This window comes from Heteronotia binoei, chromosome 13 (genome assembly GCF_032191835.1).
Source record: "Heteronotia binoei isolate CCM8104 ecotype False Entrance Well chromosome 13, APGP_CSIRO_Hbin_v1, whole genome shotgun sequence".
Lineage (NCBI taxonomy): Eukaryota > Metazoa > Chordata > Lepidosauria > Squamata > Gekkonidae > Heteronotia > Heteronotia binoei.
In genome coordinates this window covers 15,934,943-15,952,327 of record NC_083235.1, presented here as the reverse complement: position 1 = coordinate 15,952,327, position 17,385 = coordinate 15,934,943, and the positions used below count along the sequence as shown (strand labels likewise).

Below are 17,385 nucleotides of genomic sequence, written 5' to 3'. Positions count from 1 at the left end.
GGGGAGAGTGACCTGGGCAAGATGTAATGCTAAAGACACATTTGTAATGTAAATATTTGCCTAGATCTTTGCCTGCAGCTGGAGATTGGCAACCCCATCAGAACAAGCGATGCTTGCTGATTCAGCCCCTGGGCCGCGTGTTTGACACCCCCGAGCCCTATACACGCTTTTAGAGTGAGCCCTGTGGTGCAGAGTGGTAAAGCTGCAGTACTGCAGTCAGAGCCCTCTGCTCATGACCTGAGTTCGAACCCAGCAGAAGCTGGTTCAGGTAGCCGGCTCCAGGCTGACTCAGCCTTCCATCATTCTGAGGTCAGTAAAATGAGTACCCAGCTTATTGAGGGGGAAGTGTAGAGGACTGGGGAAGGCAATGGCAAACCACCCCGTAAAAAGTCTGCAGTGAAAACATTGTGAAAGCAGCATCACCCCAGAGTCGAAAAACGACTGGTGCTTGCACAGGGGACTACCTTTACCTTTAACATCCCCCCTCCCCTCCCCCATGTCTAGGCATGCTGAGTTGCTCACTCCAACACCCCTGCCCTCCTCAGGCTGCACCCCCCCCCCCAACATCTCCAGGTATTTTCCCACCCCTGAGCTGGCAACCAATGCTACCTCTAAGGTGTGGCCTCTTCTGAGCAAAATTCTATTTTGTGAGCTGCTGGCATTAAAGCTTTGAGCTACTGCATCAATGAGCTCGCTCTGGGGCCACCCTTCCTGAACTAAGACAAAAATGTATGAGCTAAAAAACTGTGAGCTAGCTCTAGTGTTGCCAATCCCCAGGTGGGGGCAGGGGATCCCCCGGTTTGGAGGCCCTCCCCCCGCTTCAGGGTCATCAGAAAGCGGGGGGAGGGGAGGGAAATGTCTGCTGGCAACTCTATTGTTCCCTATGGAGATTTATTCCCATAGAAAATCATGCAGAATTGATCCGCGGGTATCTGGGGCTCTGGGGGGGCTGTTTTTGGGGGTAGAGGCACCAGATTTTCAGTATAGCATCTAGTGCCTCTCCCCAAAATATCCCCCAAGTTTCAAAATGTTTGGACCAGGGGGTCCAATTCTATGAGTCCCAAAAGAAGGTGCCCCTATCCTTCATTATTTCCTATGGAAGGAAGGCATTGAAAAGGTGTGCCGTCCCTTTAAATGTGATGGCCAGAACTCCCTTTGGAGTTCACTGATGCTTGTCACAGCCTTGATCTTGGCTCCACCCCTAATGTCCCCTGGCTCCACCCCCAAAGTCCCCAGATATTTCTTGAATTGGACTTGGCAACCCTAGCTAGCTCACACTAACTCAGCTTAGAGGGAACACTTTGGCAGCCCCAGCTAACGAGTGCATCCACTTGAAGTTAGCTTGTTTCAACAAAAGGAGGACTTCTAGCGTCCTGGTCCCACCGCGGTGGACCTCCTGATGGCACCTGGGTTTTTTGGCCACTGTGTGACACAGGGTGTTGGTCTGGATGGGCCATTGGCCTGATCCAACATGGCTTCTCTTACATTCTTATGTTCTTACAAGGCTCCCAGTCCTAGCTCACAGCAATAAGTGACTGAGGTGGAGAAGACGGCAACTTATGCCTTATGTCAAGCTGCCCCAGTTTCCACCTTGCATGGCTTCAGCTAGAGTGAAAGCAAAGAACTGAGGTATTACATCTGGGCAAATCCTTGTGAGAAAGATCCAAATAGACAGCCATATTGGTCTGAAGTAGTAGAACAAAATAGTAGTCAATGGCACTTTTAAGACCAAGTTTTATTCAGAACGTAAGCTTTCATGTGCATGCACACTTCTTCAGACGAGGAAAATTCCTGCTTGGGAGATCTTTCCTTGGGAGAAAGATCAGAAATGCTCTAGAACTGAACCCTAGGTGATCCCACTGGAGGACACCACACCACAATGGGATGTGCTAAACTCACACAGACTCTCATCCGACATAGAATTGATTACAACCAGATTTGGAGTGCACAGCACAAGCAGAACCTCCAAGCAGCAACTGTACCACTGTTGTTGGGATGGGGGGGGGGGAATAGCTCACCCATTTATTTCACTATACTCAGCTAAAAAACTTGGGCTCTTGCAGAGTACGCTGTGGATCATGTCCATCAGCTGCTACTTGCCTGTGTAGTGCAGAGGCTGCAATCCTTATGAGGAAGCAACAGCCTGATCCCATGTGCATTTACGTAGAAGTAAGGCAATGCTCCCTCTAAGCCGTGGAGTCTTGTGAGCAAGAACTCTGCTGTGTGAGCCACTGGCATTAAAGCTGTAAGCTGCTGCATCAATTAGTTTGCTCTCAGACCATTATTCCTGAGCTAAGGCAAAAATGTGTGAGCTGGAGGTTAAAAAATCTGTGAGCTAGCTCACATTCACTCAGCTGAGAGGGAACACTGAAGTAAGGTTCAATAGGACTTACCCCCAAGGAAGTGTACATAGGATCACAGTTTCAGAGCCAGTGCAGTATAGTAAGTAAGAGTGTCAAATAAGGATCTGGAAGACCTGGGTTCGAATTGCCACTGGTGCCATGGAAGCTCACTAGGTGACCTTGGGACACTCACCCTCTCAGCCTAACCTACCTCATAGAGTTGTTGTGAGGGAGGAGGGGGAAATTACATGAGCTACTTTGGGTTCTCACAGGGGAAAAAGGGTTACTAGGGTTGCCAATCCCCAGGTGGAGGCAGGGGATCCCCCAGTTTGGAGGCCCTTCCCCCGCTTCAGGGTCATCAGAAAGCGGGGAGGGGGAGGGAAATGTCTGCTGGGCACTCCATTATTCCCTATGGAGACCGATTCCCATAGGGTATTATGGAGAATTGATCCACTGGTACCTGAGGCTCTTGAGGAGTTGTTTTTTGAGGCATATGCACCAAACTTTCAGCATAGCATCTAGTGACTCTCCTCAAAATAATCCCCAAGTTTCAAAAAGATTAGACCAGGGGGTCCAGTTCTATGAGACCCCAAAGAAGGTGCCCCTATCTTTCATTACACCAAATGGAGGGAAGGCATTTAAAAGGTGTGCAGTCCCTTTAAAAGTGGTGGCCAGAACTCACTTCGGAGTTCAGCTGTTCTTACCACACCCTTACTCCTGGCTCCACCCCCAAGATTTCCTGGCTCCACCTCCAAAGTCCCCAGATATTTCTTGAGTCGGATTTGGCAACCCTAGAGGTTACAAATCAATTAAATAAATACTTAAGTGTCATTGATTCCCAGTAATTACCACTGGGCTTCAACAAATGCTTGCTAGAGAGCCAGTTTGGTGTAGTGGTTAAGTGCACAGACTCTTATCTGGGAGAACTGGGTTTGATTCCTCACTCCTCCACTTGCAGCCTTGCAAATGGTCTTGGGTCAGCCACAGCTCTCACAGAGCTGTTCTCGAAAGGGCAGCTTCTGGGAGAGCTCTCTCAGCCCCACCTACCTCACAGGGTGTCTGTTGTGGGGGAAGAAGATAAAGGAGATTGTAAGCCACTCTGATTCAGAGAGAGGGGTGGGATATAAATCCAATTATTTCTTCTTCTTCCCCTCTAATCTTCATTCACTGGTTAGATCAGAGCCTTCTATTAAATAACGAGAGAGAGAGAAAAGATATCTGCCAGATTTTCTAGCAGATGCAATGGCACCAAAATACAGAACCTCTAACCACCAGGAGAGACTATCCCATCTCTAGTTCATCAGCCCTAAAATATCTTTGAGGGAGGATGGCCCTTTTACTCACATCCCCCCAGCACAGTCCAGGGAGAGTCTTTAATGGCCATCAGCTGGGCTCCTTAGCCTTTGATTGAGAGGGGGCCCAGGGAAGTATAAAAGGTTCCAGGTAAGCAGCCTCAGCTACTCATCCTCTTTCTCGCCTCCTTTAGGAAGGGGCCTTTCATTTCAGAAGACTTGGTGAGTTGATTGATTGCCTGTTTTTTCTTGATCGCTGCTCTTAATGAGCACCAATGTTCTCCCTCTAAGCTGATTAGTGTGAGCCAGCACACAGAGTTGTAGCCTCCGGCTCACACATTTTTGTCTTAGCTCAGGAAAAATGGCCCCACAGCACACTGATTGATGCAGCAGCTCACCGCTTGAATGCCAGTTGCTCACCAAGTAGAATTTTTGCTCACAAGACTCCGCAGCTTAGAGAGAACATTGAAGGGTACCATGCTATATGAGGGGCAGGGTTGCTAGGATTGGGTGGGGGGCTACCTGGAGATTTTGGGGATGGAGCCTGGGGAGGGACCTCAGCAGGGGATATTGTCACGGAGTCCATTCTCCAAAGTAGCCTTTAATTTACAGAGGAACTGATCTTGGTCATCTGGAGGTCAACTATAAGGGCAGGAGATCTCCAGGTACAGTTGCCAAGTCCAATTCAAGAAATATCTGGGGACTTTGGGGGGGTGGAGCCAGGAGACTTGGGGGTGGAGCCAGGAGACTTTGGGGGTGGAGCCAGGAGCAAGGGTGTGACAAGCATAATTGAACTCCAAAGGGAGTTCTGGCCATCACATTTAAAAGGAACCACACCCCTTTTAAATGCCTTCCTTCCATAGGAAATAATGGATAGGGGCACCTTCTTTTGGGGCTCATAGAATTGGACCCCCTGGTCCAATCTTTTTGAAACTTGGGAGGTGTTTTGGGGAGAAGCACTGGCCACTGTACTGAAAATTTGGCACCTCTAACCCAAAAAACAGCCCCACCCCAGAGCCCTAGATACCTACGGATCAATTCTCCATTATTTCCTATGGGAATAAGTCTCCATAGGGAATAATAGAATTCCCAGCAGACATTTCCCTCCCCTCCTGCCGCTTTCGGATGACCCTGAAGCAGGGGAAGGGCCTCCAGACCAACCCTATTTCCAGGTCCCACCTACACTTTGGCAACCCTAATGATGGATAGAGAAAGTTCAGAGAACCAGTTTGGTGTAGTGGTTAGAATATCAGAAGAGCCCTGCTGGATCAGACCAGTGGTCCATCTAGTCCAGCATCCTGTCTCACACAGTGGCCAATAGGGCTGTCAATCCCCAGGTGGGGGCAGGGAATCCCTCGGTTTGGATGCCGTCCCCCCGCTTCAGGGTCATCAGGAAGCAGCAAGGGGGGAGGGAACTGTCTGCTGAGCACTCTATTATTCCCTATGACGATTGATTCCCATAGAGTATAATGGAAAATTTATGTGTGGGTATCGTAATGTCTGGGGCTCTGGGGAGCCTATAGTTTGAGGTAGAAGCACCAAATTTGTAGCATAGCATCCAATGCCTCTCCGCAAAAGGCCCTCCAAGTTTCAAAAAGTTTGGACCAGGGCGTCCAATTCTATGAGCCCCAACAGAAGCCCCTGTCTTTCATTATTTCCAAAGGAAGGAAGGCATTTAAAAGGGGTGTGGTTCCTTTTAAATCTGATGGCCAGAACTCCCTTTGGAGTTCAATTATGCCCATCACAACCTTGCTCATGGCTCCACCCCCAAAGTCCCCAGATATTTCTTGAATTGGACTTGACAACCCTACCTCGCACTCATAAGATGTCTCTTCTCTTCTAGCTTCCCTGTGCCTGGTTGGGACCACAGCGGAACCTCTCAGAATGGTAAGCCATGCAGTTAATTTCAGAATGTGAAACAAAGCTTTATTGGAGGTTGGGAGGAAGGGTTAGTGCCATGGGAAGAACTTGTGGTGTGTTAACAATGTATGTGGGCCAGCTTCACGCTACCAATGCCAGACACTGTTCTGGTGGATCTTTCTCTGTTGAGCGTGAAGATCAATTTCCAGAGATTGACAGAAGAGGTGGTGGGGGGGGGAACCTAGTGAGTGGTCTCCAGCAAGTGAGACCGGTGACCACTGACTACTGAATGTGCCTATGTTGTCTTTTTCTGTGTCAACAGAGAGCCAGTTTGGTGTAGTGGTTAAGTGTGCGGACTCTTATCTGGGAGAACTGGGTTTGATTCCCCACTCCTCCACTTGCAGCTGCTGGAGTGGCCTTGAGGAGTTGTCCTTGAAAGGGCAGCTGATGTGAGAGCCCTCTCAGCCCCACCCATCTCACAAGGCGGTCTGTTGTGTAGGAAGAAGATATTGTAAGCCATTCTGAGTCTCTGATTCAGAGAGAAGGGCAGGGTATAAATCTACAGTCTTCTTCTTCTTCTTTATAAAAGGGAGATTTTTGAGGTGGGGAGCCGTGTTCATCTGCAGTAGAAGAACGTGATTTGAGTTTAGAAGGACCTTAAAGATCAACGAGGTTCTCAGGGGATAAGTTTTCATGAGCCAGAGCTGTCTTTGTCAGGAAGCGCAAAATGCCGGCCTCCAGGTTGGACCTGGGGATCCCCTGGAATTGCAACTCATCTCCACACTAGAGAGATCGGTTCCTCTGGAGAAAAATGGATGCTTTGGAGGGTAGACTCAGTGGCATTTTACCCCACTAAAGTCCCTGCCCTCCTCAGGCTCCATCCCCAAATCTTGAAGAGTTTCCCAACCTGGACCTGACAGCCCTCCTCCTCCCTCTCCCGCCGGTGGCCTGGGGCATCTGGCACCTCAAAGGGCAGGGAGCCTGACTCTCAGAATACCTTGGGAATATTGTTGGTCTCCAGTCTTGCTCTACAGAACAAAGTCTGAGCCCAGCAGCACCTTTAAGACCAGACTTGACAGATGGCCAGACTTGCTTAATGCAAGAGACACGTAGAATAAATGTTAGATGTTCGAGAGCCACAAAACACGAATAGCAGATGTTTGAGAGCTGGAAAATAGGAAGGAAGGAAGACAGACAGACAAATAGTTGGGGGAGGGGGGGTGGAAAGAAAGCAACTTTAAATGCATTCTCCAAGCTGCTAGCTAGTTGGCTTGGAGAAGTAATTTAAAGAAACAAATGCCTTCTCCAAGCTGGCAAATGGGGCAGTGAAGCCTTTGAGAGCCACACAATATGTGTGAAAGAGCCACATGTGGCTCCCGAGCCACAGTTTGGCCACCCCTGTTTAAGACCAACAAAGTTTTATTCTGAATGCAAGCTTGCTTGTGTGCATGCACACTTCATCAGACAGTGGAATGAGCTACATATAGTGAGCAGAGCTACATAGAGCTGGTGGGCAGTGGTGAAGAATGCAAAGTGGTACAAAGTTAGAATCCAGTGACAAAATAGTGAAATTAACAAATTGAAAGAACATTTGGTCTGGATAGCATTTGAGTGGGCAACCAATAAAACAGTAACATGTCAGAATGGGAGGACGAGGCAATGAATGTTGTCTGTTGTTTGCTCTATCGCTAGCAAGTCTGGGTTCAACTGTTTTATTGGTGGCCCACACAAATGCTATCCAGACCAAATGTTCTTTCAATTTGTACCACTTGGCATTCTTGACCTCTGCCCACTTTGCATTCTTCACCACTGCCCACCAGCTCTGTGTAGCTCTGCTCACTGTACCCCATTCCATTGTCTGAAGAAGTCTGCATGCATACGAAAGCTTACATTCTGAATAAAACTTTGTTGGACTTAAAGATGCTACTGGACTCCCACTTGGTTCTACTGCTTCAGACCAACACGGCTGCCCACCTGGATCTTGCTCTACAGAGAGAGGCATTATTTAGCAGTATGTTTTGGCAGGTAGCTATGTTGATCCAAAACAAAAAGCCACCAAATGCTGTTCACTATGAAGACATACGTATATGAAGCTGCCTTCTGCTGAATCAGACTCTTGGTCCATCAAAGTCAGTCTTGTCTACTCAGACCGGCAGCGGCTCTCCAGGGTCTCAAGCTGAGGTTTTTCACGCCTACTTGCCTGGACCCTTTTTTAGTTGAAGATGAAGACTGAATCTGGGACCTTCTGCTTACCAAGCCAGATGCTCTACCACTGAGCCACCATCCCTCCCCATAATTCATAAACATAATTCATAAACACTTTCTCTTACCCCAGTTCCCCAAACAACCTGATGTTCCCAGGATCTAATGCATGAAACCCAGAAACTTCTTCAAAACAACAGATAAGCTTTATTGTTCTCCAGTTTTCTCTCAAGACAACGTGCTCTGGCTATATATAGAAAAACAAAACAGTGAGATAGCAAACTCACATCATACTCTAGCGAACTCACATCATACATAGAGACCCAGTTTGGTGTAGTGGTTAAGTGTGCAGACTCTTATCTGGGAGAACCGGGTTTGATTCCCCACATCTCCACTTGCACCTGCTGGAATGGCTTTGGGTCAGCCATAGCTCTCTCAGAGTTGTTCTTGAAAGGGCAGTTGCTGTCAGAGCCCTCTCAGCCCCACCCACCTCATAGGGTGTCTGTTGTGGGGGGGAGAAGATGTAGGAGATTGTAAGCAGCTCTGAGTGATTCAGAGAGAAGGGTGGGGTATAAATCTGCAGTTGTCTTCTTCTTCTCTTAGTTAGACACCTATACATGCTTACATTTAAAAGACCAACTAAAATAACACAGGAGAATGTACAAGCCTCCAGGCACTGTTGCTGCTCTTTGTCAAGGTAGATGTTGAAGATGAGAAACAGAGTAAAGGATAAAAGGAAGTACTCCTTCACCCAAAGAGACCAGACGAAAGAATTAAGTTTGAGTCCAGTAGCACCATTAAGGCCACCAAACTTTAATTCTGGGTCTAAACTTTTGTGTGCAAGCACACTTCATCGTACCAATGGTGTGCATGCACATGAGAAGCTTACACCCAGAATTCAAGTTTGGGGGCCCTAATGGTGCTACTGGACTCCAACTTTGTCCTGTTGTTTCAGGCAGGTAACATGTTGGTCTGAAGCGAGAGAAAAGGAAGTACTGCTGCAGGAAGTGGTGGCGGCTACAGGCATAGACAGCTTCAAAAAGGGATTGGTTAGCCCGGACCTGGAATCGCTCACTAAAAGAGGAGATTGGATAAACACATGGAGCAAAGGTCCTTCAGTGGATGTTAGCCACAAGATATAGATGGAACACTCGGTCTGAGGCATGGATGCTTTGTATTCTTGATGCTTGAGGGGCAATGGTGGGGGGAGCTTTTGGAATTCTGGCTAGAGTTGCCAAGTCTAACTTTGGGGGGTGGGGCCAGGAGACTTTGGGGATGGAGCCAGGAAACTTTCCCATTCTCTAATGTAAACAAAAATACAGCAGTACAACTCCCCTGAATACAGTCTTCATTTCCTCATCCCCAGCACTTCCATTCTCTCTCACACACACAGCAGCCAAAATAAACACAGTTTGTAAGCACACATTTTGTGGTCTCACTGGGGCAATTTACTCACCATGGGAGTTGCTGGCTGCTCTATACTCAGCCCAGTTTGTCAGACTAACACAGGGATACCAGAGGTTACTATTTTATTGTACAAATGGCCTCTTAAGGGATTGTAAAAAGATGCTCCTTCCCTTCCCTTTCAACAGGCACATTGCTCTGCAGGCTCGCCCCGTCCCCATTCAGCCTGGCTCGAAGATTTAAAGGCACACCCACCTACCTTTCTAGAAGCAAGCTGTTCCCAGCATCTTCTTAAGCCTTCCAAGGTTTGAAGGCACATGGAGGCTGTTGGGGCGGGGCTTCCCCCTCCTGGCCAGCTGACTGGGGGTGGGAAGGAGCCTGCTAAACTGGGAGATCCCCCACTGGGATTTAGGGATTGGCAAGCCTAGTTCTGACCCCACTGGTGGACCTCCTGATGTTATCTGGGTTTTGACCACTGTGTGACACAAAGTGTTGGACTGGATGTGCCAGTGGCCTGATCCAACATGGCTTCTCTTACGTTCTTATGAAGGGTGTAGGTGTGTAGAGCTCATAAAACATGGCCCCCAGACCACCACCACCCCTCCAGTTCTCAGCTTGTCTCTGTTTCCCTCCTCAAGCTTTCTTGCTTAGGAATCCGCAAAGGCCTGGGCCAACTGGAAGCCTATGCAGAAGAGAAGGAAGGTGTGGCGTTCCTGATGGACAACTGCATGTATTGGGACTCCTCTGGGGATGACCATCAGTTAGCTATCCTGGCTGCAGAGGAAAAGAACTTCTCAAGCAAATATTTTGTCACGGTTACGCAGCAAGGGAAAGTTGCTCTAAGAGACTTCAGGAAATTCTACCTTGCCACCAAACCTGTGGGTAACTCACAGCCCCTGCTTCCTGAGCATCACACACCGGAGGCATCCTCAGAGTTCAAAGTCTTCCATAAAGACAACAAGATAGCTTTCCGGGCCCACAACGGCTGCTTTTTGGCCAGAGTCTTCAGAGAATTCTCCACAATAGAAGCTTCCAAAACCACTGTGGATTCCAGCTGCTTTTTCCAGCCCGAGATCGGAGACCGTTTTCTCCCAACCTATGATGTCCTCAATGTGGACATAGGGGACCACTCGAACCTGAAATGCCGCCGGTGCGTCTTGAAGAAGGAAACTTACGTCAATCGTAGCGAGGAACCAGTCAACCACAGGTTCAAGTTGACGTGGAAAAAAGAAACCATTCAGACGACGGTCTGGGTGCACAGGTGGGGGCTGGGCTTGGCCACCACAGCAGACTTCACCATCCTGGACACGGAGGCCACCCTGAAATACAACGAGGACAACGATAAGGTTGTCTCAGTGCCAAAGGTCATTTGTGAGACTCTCGCGGAGGTGGTGGAGGTGCCTCCCAAGACAAAGGCCACCGCTCGACTTGTGGTCTGCAAGCAAGACCACGTGTCTGTCCCCTTCAGGGTCAAGATTCGGAAGCTGAAGCCGGGAGGGTTTCTGCAGAGCTTTGTGACGCCCGGGGTTTGGCACGGGCTTGTCTATTGCGATCTGAAGCTGGAAATCAAGATGAAACCGCTTCGGACCCCGTGTACAGTCATGTGAAGTTGGACGGTGGTTCTCAGCCTAGCAGCAGGGGGCAACAACATGACTTTTTTTAAAACGCAGGAGCGGAGGTCGCGTCTCACGCTCTCAAAATGAAATAAAAGTTGCAACTTTTAAAAAAAAATACGTTGCTTGATTCTGCTTTGCGTATAGAAGAAAATCTGGGATGTCCTTTTTGGTGGGGGAAGGTCTGGAGAGGGAGGAATAAGAAGGTTCAAAGGCCTGGCCTTTTCACCAGTGTTCCCTCTAAGCTGAGTGAGTGCGAGCTAGCTCACAGCTTTTTAGCCTCCGGCTCACACATTTTTGCCTTAGCTCAGGAAAAATGGCCCCAGAGCAAACTAATTTGTTCAGTAGTTCACAACTTTAATGACAGTACTCACAGTTTTTTAGCCTCTGGCTCACACATTTTTGCCTTAGCCCAGGGAAAAATGGCCCCAGAGCAAACCAAGTTATGCCGTGGCTCTCACAACATGAACGCTAGTAGCTCATGAAATAGAATTTTTGCTCACAAGACTCCACAGCTTAGAGGAAATATTGCTTTTCACATGTCAAGTACATTAAAGGAGGCAAAGGTAGCTGCATGCCAAATGGTTATCTAGGGCTTTTTTTTTGTAGCAGGATTTCCTTTGCATATTAGGTCACTCCCCCCCTGATGTAGCCAATCCTCCAAGACCTTACAGGGCTTACTGTAAGTTCCAGGAGGATTGGCTACATCAGGGAGGTGTGTCCAAATATGCAAAGGAGGTCCTGCTACAAAAAAAGCCCAGCACACCACTGCACTGCCACTTGCTACAGTTGATGATAGAGCAAGATGGGTAGCCGTGTCAGTCTGTCTGTAGCAGTAGAAAAGAGCCGAGAGTCCAAGAGCACCTGAAAGACCAACAACATTTGTGGCAGGGAAGGAGCTTTCGTGAGCCACTGCTGGGCACACTCCGAGCTCATACCCTGCCATCAGAGGGAATGTTCCCTCTAAGCTGCAGAGTCTTGCGAGCAAAAATTCTACTTTGTGAGCTACTGGCGTTAAAGTTGGGAGCTAATGCATCAATTAGTGTTCTCTGGGGCGGGTCCTCCTTCCAGAGCTAAGACAAAAATGTGTGAGCTGGAGGCTAAAAATTTGTGAGCTAGCTCACACTAACAGCTTAGAGGGAACACTGATCAGGGGTCATCCGGTAGAAAAGAGGTGCCGGAGCTTATTAACAACTCATTTGCATATGCCACACACTCCTGGCCTCTCGGACAGGTATACTAAATTATATGAGCTCAGCATCTACCTTAAAATGCTTCTTGAATTAGAGTTGTCATCATAAAACCTTACTCTCACCATACTTTTTAAATGACTTTCTCCTATGTCAGGAGTGGCCAACGGTAGCTCTCCAGACTTTTTTTTGCCTACAACTCCCATCAGCCCCAGCCATCAGCCATGCTGGCTGGGGCTGATGGGAATTATAGGCAAAAAACATCTGGAGAGCTACCATTGGCCACCCCTGTCCTATGTGGCCACAGCGGCATGATGAAAATTTCCATCTGTCTGCTTTATAGGTTGTGGTTTTCCCATTCTTTTGTGGGGGGAGATATTAGAAAGTTTGTCCAGTCTTAGAGTTCAGCCAAATTCTCACAGGGGGTTTGAACAATGGAGCCAGAAGTGGGGTTTTTGGGGGGGAGGTGGAGTAAGAAAGAAAGAGCACAATAAAAGTTAGAGGCTCTGTTACATACCATAGACCTTTATTGGCATTAATACAAGAATACAGTATACTTTAAAACCAACAGTGACACTATAGAATATAATAAAACCTTAAAAAACCAGCAAAGGTTAAATGACATAAAATAGCAGTGGGCTATGCATGAGTAAAAGCCTCTCTGATTTGGATCGCAACCTGTAAAAAGCAAGCAACGTGAGTAGTGACAAAGTTGTGTTTCCCGTGGAGTAAAAAACGAACCTTGGCATTGTCAGAAAGGCCTTGATGGTCAGAGGCTCTGGAGCGCCACTCCTGTGAGCTCCTGCCCAAAATGAGGCTTGGAAATCAGCCCTCCACAAACTGCCTCCTGGAGACCTGTGTTACTGCAAGGCACTTTGGAAGAGAGAGATTGGAGTGAATGTGGTTGTGGGGGAAGTCCCAGAGGACAAACATCTCTCAGGCAACGGCAACACGCGACTGAACTCACAAAATTGTGCATCGTGAGTGGCACGTCTTCCAGAACCTCCACGGAGAGCTCAGCCCCTTCCAGGCTGACGAGATCCGCTCCTGTGAGCTCCTACCCAAAATGAAGCCTACCTGCCATAAATGTTGTGCATCCAGATCAATATTTTTCCCTTATTGCCTTTGCAACATCACATCCCTTTGTAACCAACCCAAGTCACTGCTGATATTCCTGATGGCTATTTTGCTGTGCCAGTGTTCAAAAGGAACGACGGCTTTGGCTGTCTACAAAGTGGGAAGATTGTTTATTACGGTAGATTCATATCCTGCCCATTCTGCCAAGACGGAAGGCGGCTTCGGTGATCAAGCTGCCCTCTATTACATACATGGGAAATGTAGAAGCGGACAGTGCCTGCGCAGTTTGCTCCTTGGAGCCCAGCAGGGATAAATTAACCAATTGTAAAAGCTGAAGAAGAGCCAATGACAGTTTCTAAAAACTGGCTCCTGTTAAAGTTGTCTGCTGCCACTCATCCTTCCTACTCTACTTTAACAGAGCCATGGGGTGGGAGCTGTAAATCAGTGGTAGAGCATCTCTCTTGCCTGCGTGAAGTCTTGTCCCTGGCACCTCCAACTAAAAGGATCAAGTTCTTATTTCTTTTGCGCTGGGAGGTATGAACAATAGTTCATCATATCCAGGTCTGCTCCGATGAAACGTAGGTTCTTTGTCAGCTGCAGGTGGGATTTTTCTAATTTCCCTGCTCATGACCTGAGTTTGATCCCGGCAGAAGCTGGGTTCAGGTAGCTGGCTCCAGGTTGACTCAGCCTTCTGTCCTTCTGAGGTCAGTCAAATGAGTCCCCAGCTTGCTGGGGGGACGGTGTAGATGACTGGGGAAGGCAATGGCAAACCACCCCATAAAAAGTCTGCCGTGCAAACGTTGTGAAAGCAACGTCACCTCAGAGTCGGAAATGACTGGTGCTTGCCCAAGGGGCTACCTTTACCTTTTTAGAAATGGTCCTGTGAAGGTCTTGGCCCTGGCGCCTCCAGCTAAAAGGCTTAAATTAAAATTTAAAATAAAAAACCTACGAATTAAAAATGTAAATAGTTTCGAGTTTCATTCCTCCTACAATTTTTTTTTTTGAGGGGGTGCTAGTGAGCAGCTTGCCTAGGGCACCAAAAACTCTAGCACCAGCCCTGAGTACGGCGATGGTGTTTCAATATTTCAAGTGCCACAGATCAGGTCTCTTGGGCAAGCACCCACTGCAGGGGCTGCTGTAACGACGTGGTTACTGTCAAAGATAAGCAGAACAGAAACATGCTGGGTGGTTTAGCTTGGCACGCTGGTTGCTTCTCTGCTCAATAGGGTTGCCAGGTCCAATGCAAGAAATATCTGGGGACTTTGGGGGTGGAGTCAGGAGCAAGGTTGTGACAAGAACAATGGAACTCCAAAGAGAGCTCTGGCCCTCAAATTTAAAGGGACTGCACACCTTTTAAATGCCTTCCCTCTATTAGAAATAATGAAGGATAAGGGCACCTTCTTTGGGGGCTCATAGAATTAGATCCTCTGGTCCATTTTTTTTTTTTTTTTTGAAACTTGGAGGGTGTTTTGAGGAGAGGCACCAGATGCTATGCTGCAAATTTGGTACATCTACCGCAAACAGCTCCATCAGATACCTACTGATCAATTCTCCATTACACCCTATGGGAATTGGTCTCCATAGGGAATAATGGAGTGCCCAGCAGATATTTCCCTCCTCCACCCTGCTTTGTGATGACCCTGCAGCAGGGGGAGGGCCTCCAAACCAGGGGATCCCCTGCCCCCACCTGAGGATTATAGCAACCAAACAGAGTAACGTGAAAAGACAGAACAGGAGGAAAAAGCCGCGTGGGCATTCACGTTAAATCAACCTCAAATCCTTAGAAATTCAATTATTTATATACAATGGTTCATAGAAAATACAATGTGACACAAAGTGCAAAAGAAAAACTACTCACTAAGGGTAAAATGGGTGTCATCATTATACTGACAGAGAGAAATTGGCAGTGGTGTTGCATAGAAAATTTTAAAAAAAAAAACCCAGAGGAAGCCAGGCTCGTTGAAGCCTCGTGTGAAACAGGCCAATTAGCGCATCCCTGTTGCGTCCTACTGCCTTGCTGCATTCCATCTATATATTGGCCAACAGAGAAGAGTTGGAGCATTGGACTCTGTCTTCACGGCATTACACACTACTTCTCGACTCCAATTTCTAGGAACAAACTGTTGGACATTAATATTGAACTTATTGTTTCGGGAGTAGTTTTTCTTTTGCACTTTGTGTCATGTTTTATTTTCTATGAACAATTGCATATAAATAATTGAATTTCTAAGGATTGGAGGTTGATTTAACGTGAATGCCCACGCGGTTTTTTCCTCCTGTCCCACCTGATTGACACCTCTACTGCTCAAGAGCTCCAGATGAGAACCAAAAGGCCTTGTAATGGCACTGGGGCTAAGTAGGGTTGCCAGATCCATGTTGGGAAATTCCTGGAGATCGGAGGTCTACACTTCTCCCCACCCCCAGCAAGCTGGGGACTCATTTTACCGACTTCGGAAGGATGGAAGGCTGACTCAACCTCGAGTCGGTTACCTAAGCCCAGCTTCTGCCGGGGATCAAACTCAGGTCATGAGCAGAGCTTAAGACTGCAGCATAGCAGCTTTACCACTCTGTGCCACGGGGCTCACAATAAAGATTACCATCAAGAAATTAGAAGCCAGCATGCTAGCAGCAGCAAAAATTGCTATTGCATGGCTATGGAAATAAAATATTGTCCTCACACTTTCAATCTGTTTTGTAAAACTTTGGGGTCAATTTCTCATGTAAAAGATTGTTGACCATATTGCGTTGACTGAAATTTATCCCAGCACTACTCATTTTGCAGAGAAATGGCTTCTGTTCCAAGAGTACACCATAGCCCACAATGTATTGCCAAGCAACATAACATATCATCAGTTTCTCTCCTAGGGGACATGAGCAAACATGTGGACTCTTATCTGGGAGAACTGGGTTTGATTCCCCACTCCTCCACTTGCAGCTGCTGGAATGGCCTTGGGTGAGCCATAGCTCTCGCAGGAGTCATCCTCGAAAGAGCAGCCAGTTGGTGCTGGCATGGCCTTGGGTGAGCCATAGCTCTGGCAGAGGTTGTCCTTGAAAGGGCAGCTGCTGTGAGAGCCCTCTCAGCCCCACCCACCTCACAGGGTGTCTGTTGTCGGGGAGGAAGGTAAAGAAGACTGTGAACTGTTCTGAGACTCGGAGTGGAGAGCGGGATATAAATCCAATTTCTTCTTCTTCTTCTTCTTCTTCTTCTTCTTCTTCTTCTTCTTCTTCTTCTTCTTCTTCTTCTTCTTCTTCTTCTTCCTTGCAATTTGCTAACTACTCCCCTTTTCTACACTTTCTACATTCTTCCTACCATTACTCACACCTTTTTATTTCTTATTTTTTTGTTTTTCTTCTTTTCTGGGCTTGGGGTGGAGCAAGATGTTATTCTTGGTTAATTGGTAAACTGTTCATTGGGAAGCAGACTCTTGATCTCCTGTGTCACTACTGTTCATGTATTTTAAAACTCTATATGAATATTCTCACTATGGTAATTTTGAACACTTAGAATGTTAACTTCCTGCTATAACTGCATTATTTTATTTGAGTTTCACAAGTACTATATGAGATTTCATAGATTTAATTTATTTTGTAAGCACTTTTGTCCCTCAAAAAAACCTTTGGTATCTTGCTGGGGGTGGGGGTGGGGGATTAGATGCAACTTGGAGAATTGTTCCTGCTACATCATGATCGATAGAATCACACCATGCATATTACAGGAGTAATTAAGATAGCGGTGGGAGAGGCTTTGATTTTGGGTCTTATAGATGAGCCCACTTCTAATTTTTTAGTTCGGGAATATCCCAGGGTGCCACTATTCTGTATACTTCCCAAAATTCACAAACCTGGGTTTCCCCACTGGGAAGACCTATAGCAGAGGCAGCCAAACTTGCTTAATGTAAGAGACACATTGAATAAATGTCAGACGTTTGAGAGCTGGAAGGAAGGCAAATGGATCAGGGGAGGGAGAGAAGTGGAAAGAAAGAAACTTTAAGTGTATTCTCCAAGCTGCTGGCAAGGTGATGGGGGCTCTGAGAGCCACGCAATATGCGTGAAAGAGCCACATGTGGTTCCCAAGCTGCAGTTAGGCCACCCCTGGCCTATAGTAACTGAGTCAGGCTCAGTTCTTGAGCCGCTTGCTCAATTTATAGACCAGTTTTTGAAAGCTTTTGTGAATGGATCTCTTTCATGTATTAGAGACAGCAAAGATTTTATTGCAAAAATAAAACGTGTGTCCCCTTTTATTTTGTATTGGTGATGACAGATGTTATGCACTAACATTTCCCCCGAAGAAGCCAGTTATTATAGAGAATACCTGGATCTATGCCCAATAAAACAGCCTCCAACTTATTTTTTGATGGGGCTGGTAGATTTAATACTTGGAAAAAATTACTGTAGATATGGGGGT

General features: G+C 47.2%; 1 protein-coding gene across 2 annotated transcripts; it reads left to right on the top strand.

Annotated features, from left to right (window-relative positions):
* Positions 1-3,232: 3,232 nt before the first annotated feature.
* On the top strand, positions 3,233-10,831 carry LOC132581651 (uncharacterized). Of its 2 annotated transcripts, XM_060253013.1 has the most exons (3): positions 3,233-3,856; positions 5,478-5,521; positions 9,739-10,831. In XM_060253013.1, the coding sequence occupies exons 2-3, from the start codon at positions 5,519-5,521 to the stop codon at positions 10,705-10,707; spliced, it is 972 nt and encodes a 323-aa protein (XP_060108996.1). In that variant the 5' UTR covers positions 3,233-3,856; positions 5,478-5,518; the 3' UTR covers positions 10,708-10,831. The 2 variants fall into 2 exon arrangements, with proteins under 2 accessions (XP_060108996.1, XP_060108997.1); XM_060253014.1 differs by lacking the exon at positions 5,478-5,521 and having other exon boundaries at positions 3,741-3,856; positions 9,715-10,831.
* Positions 10,832-17,385: the final 6,554 nt, after the last annotated feature.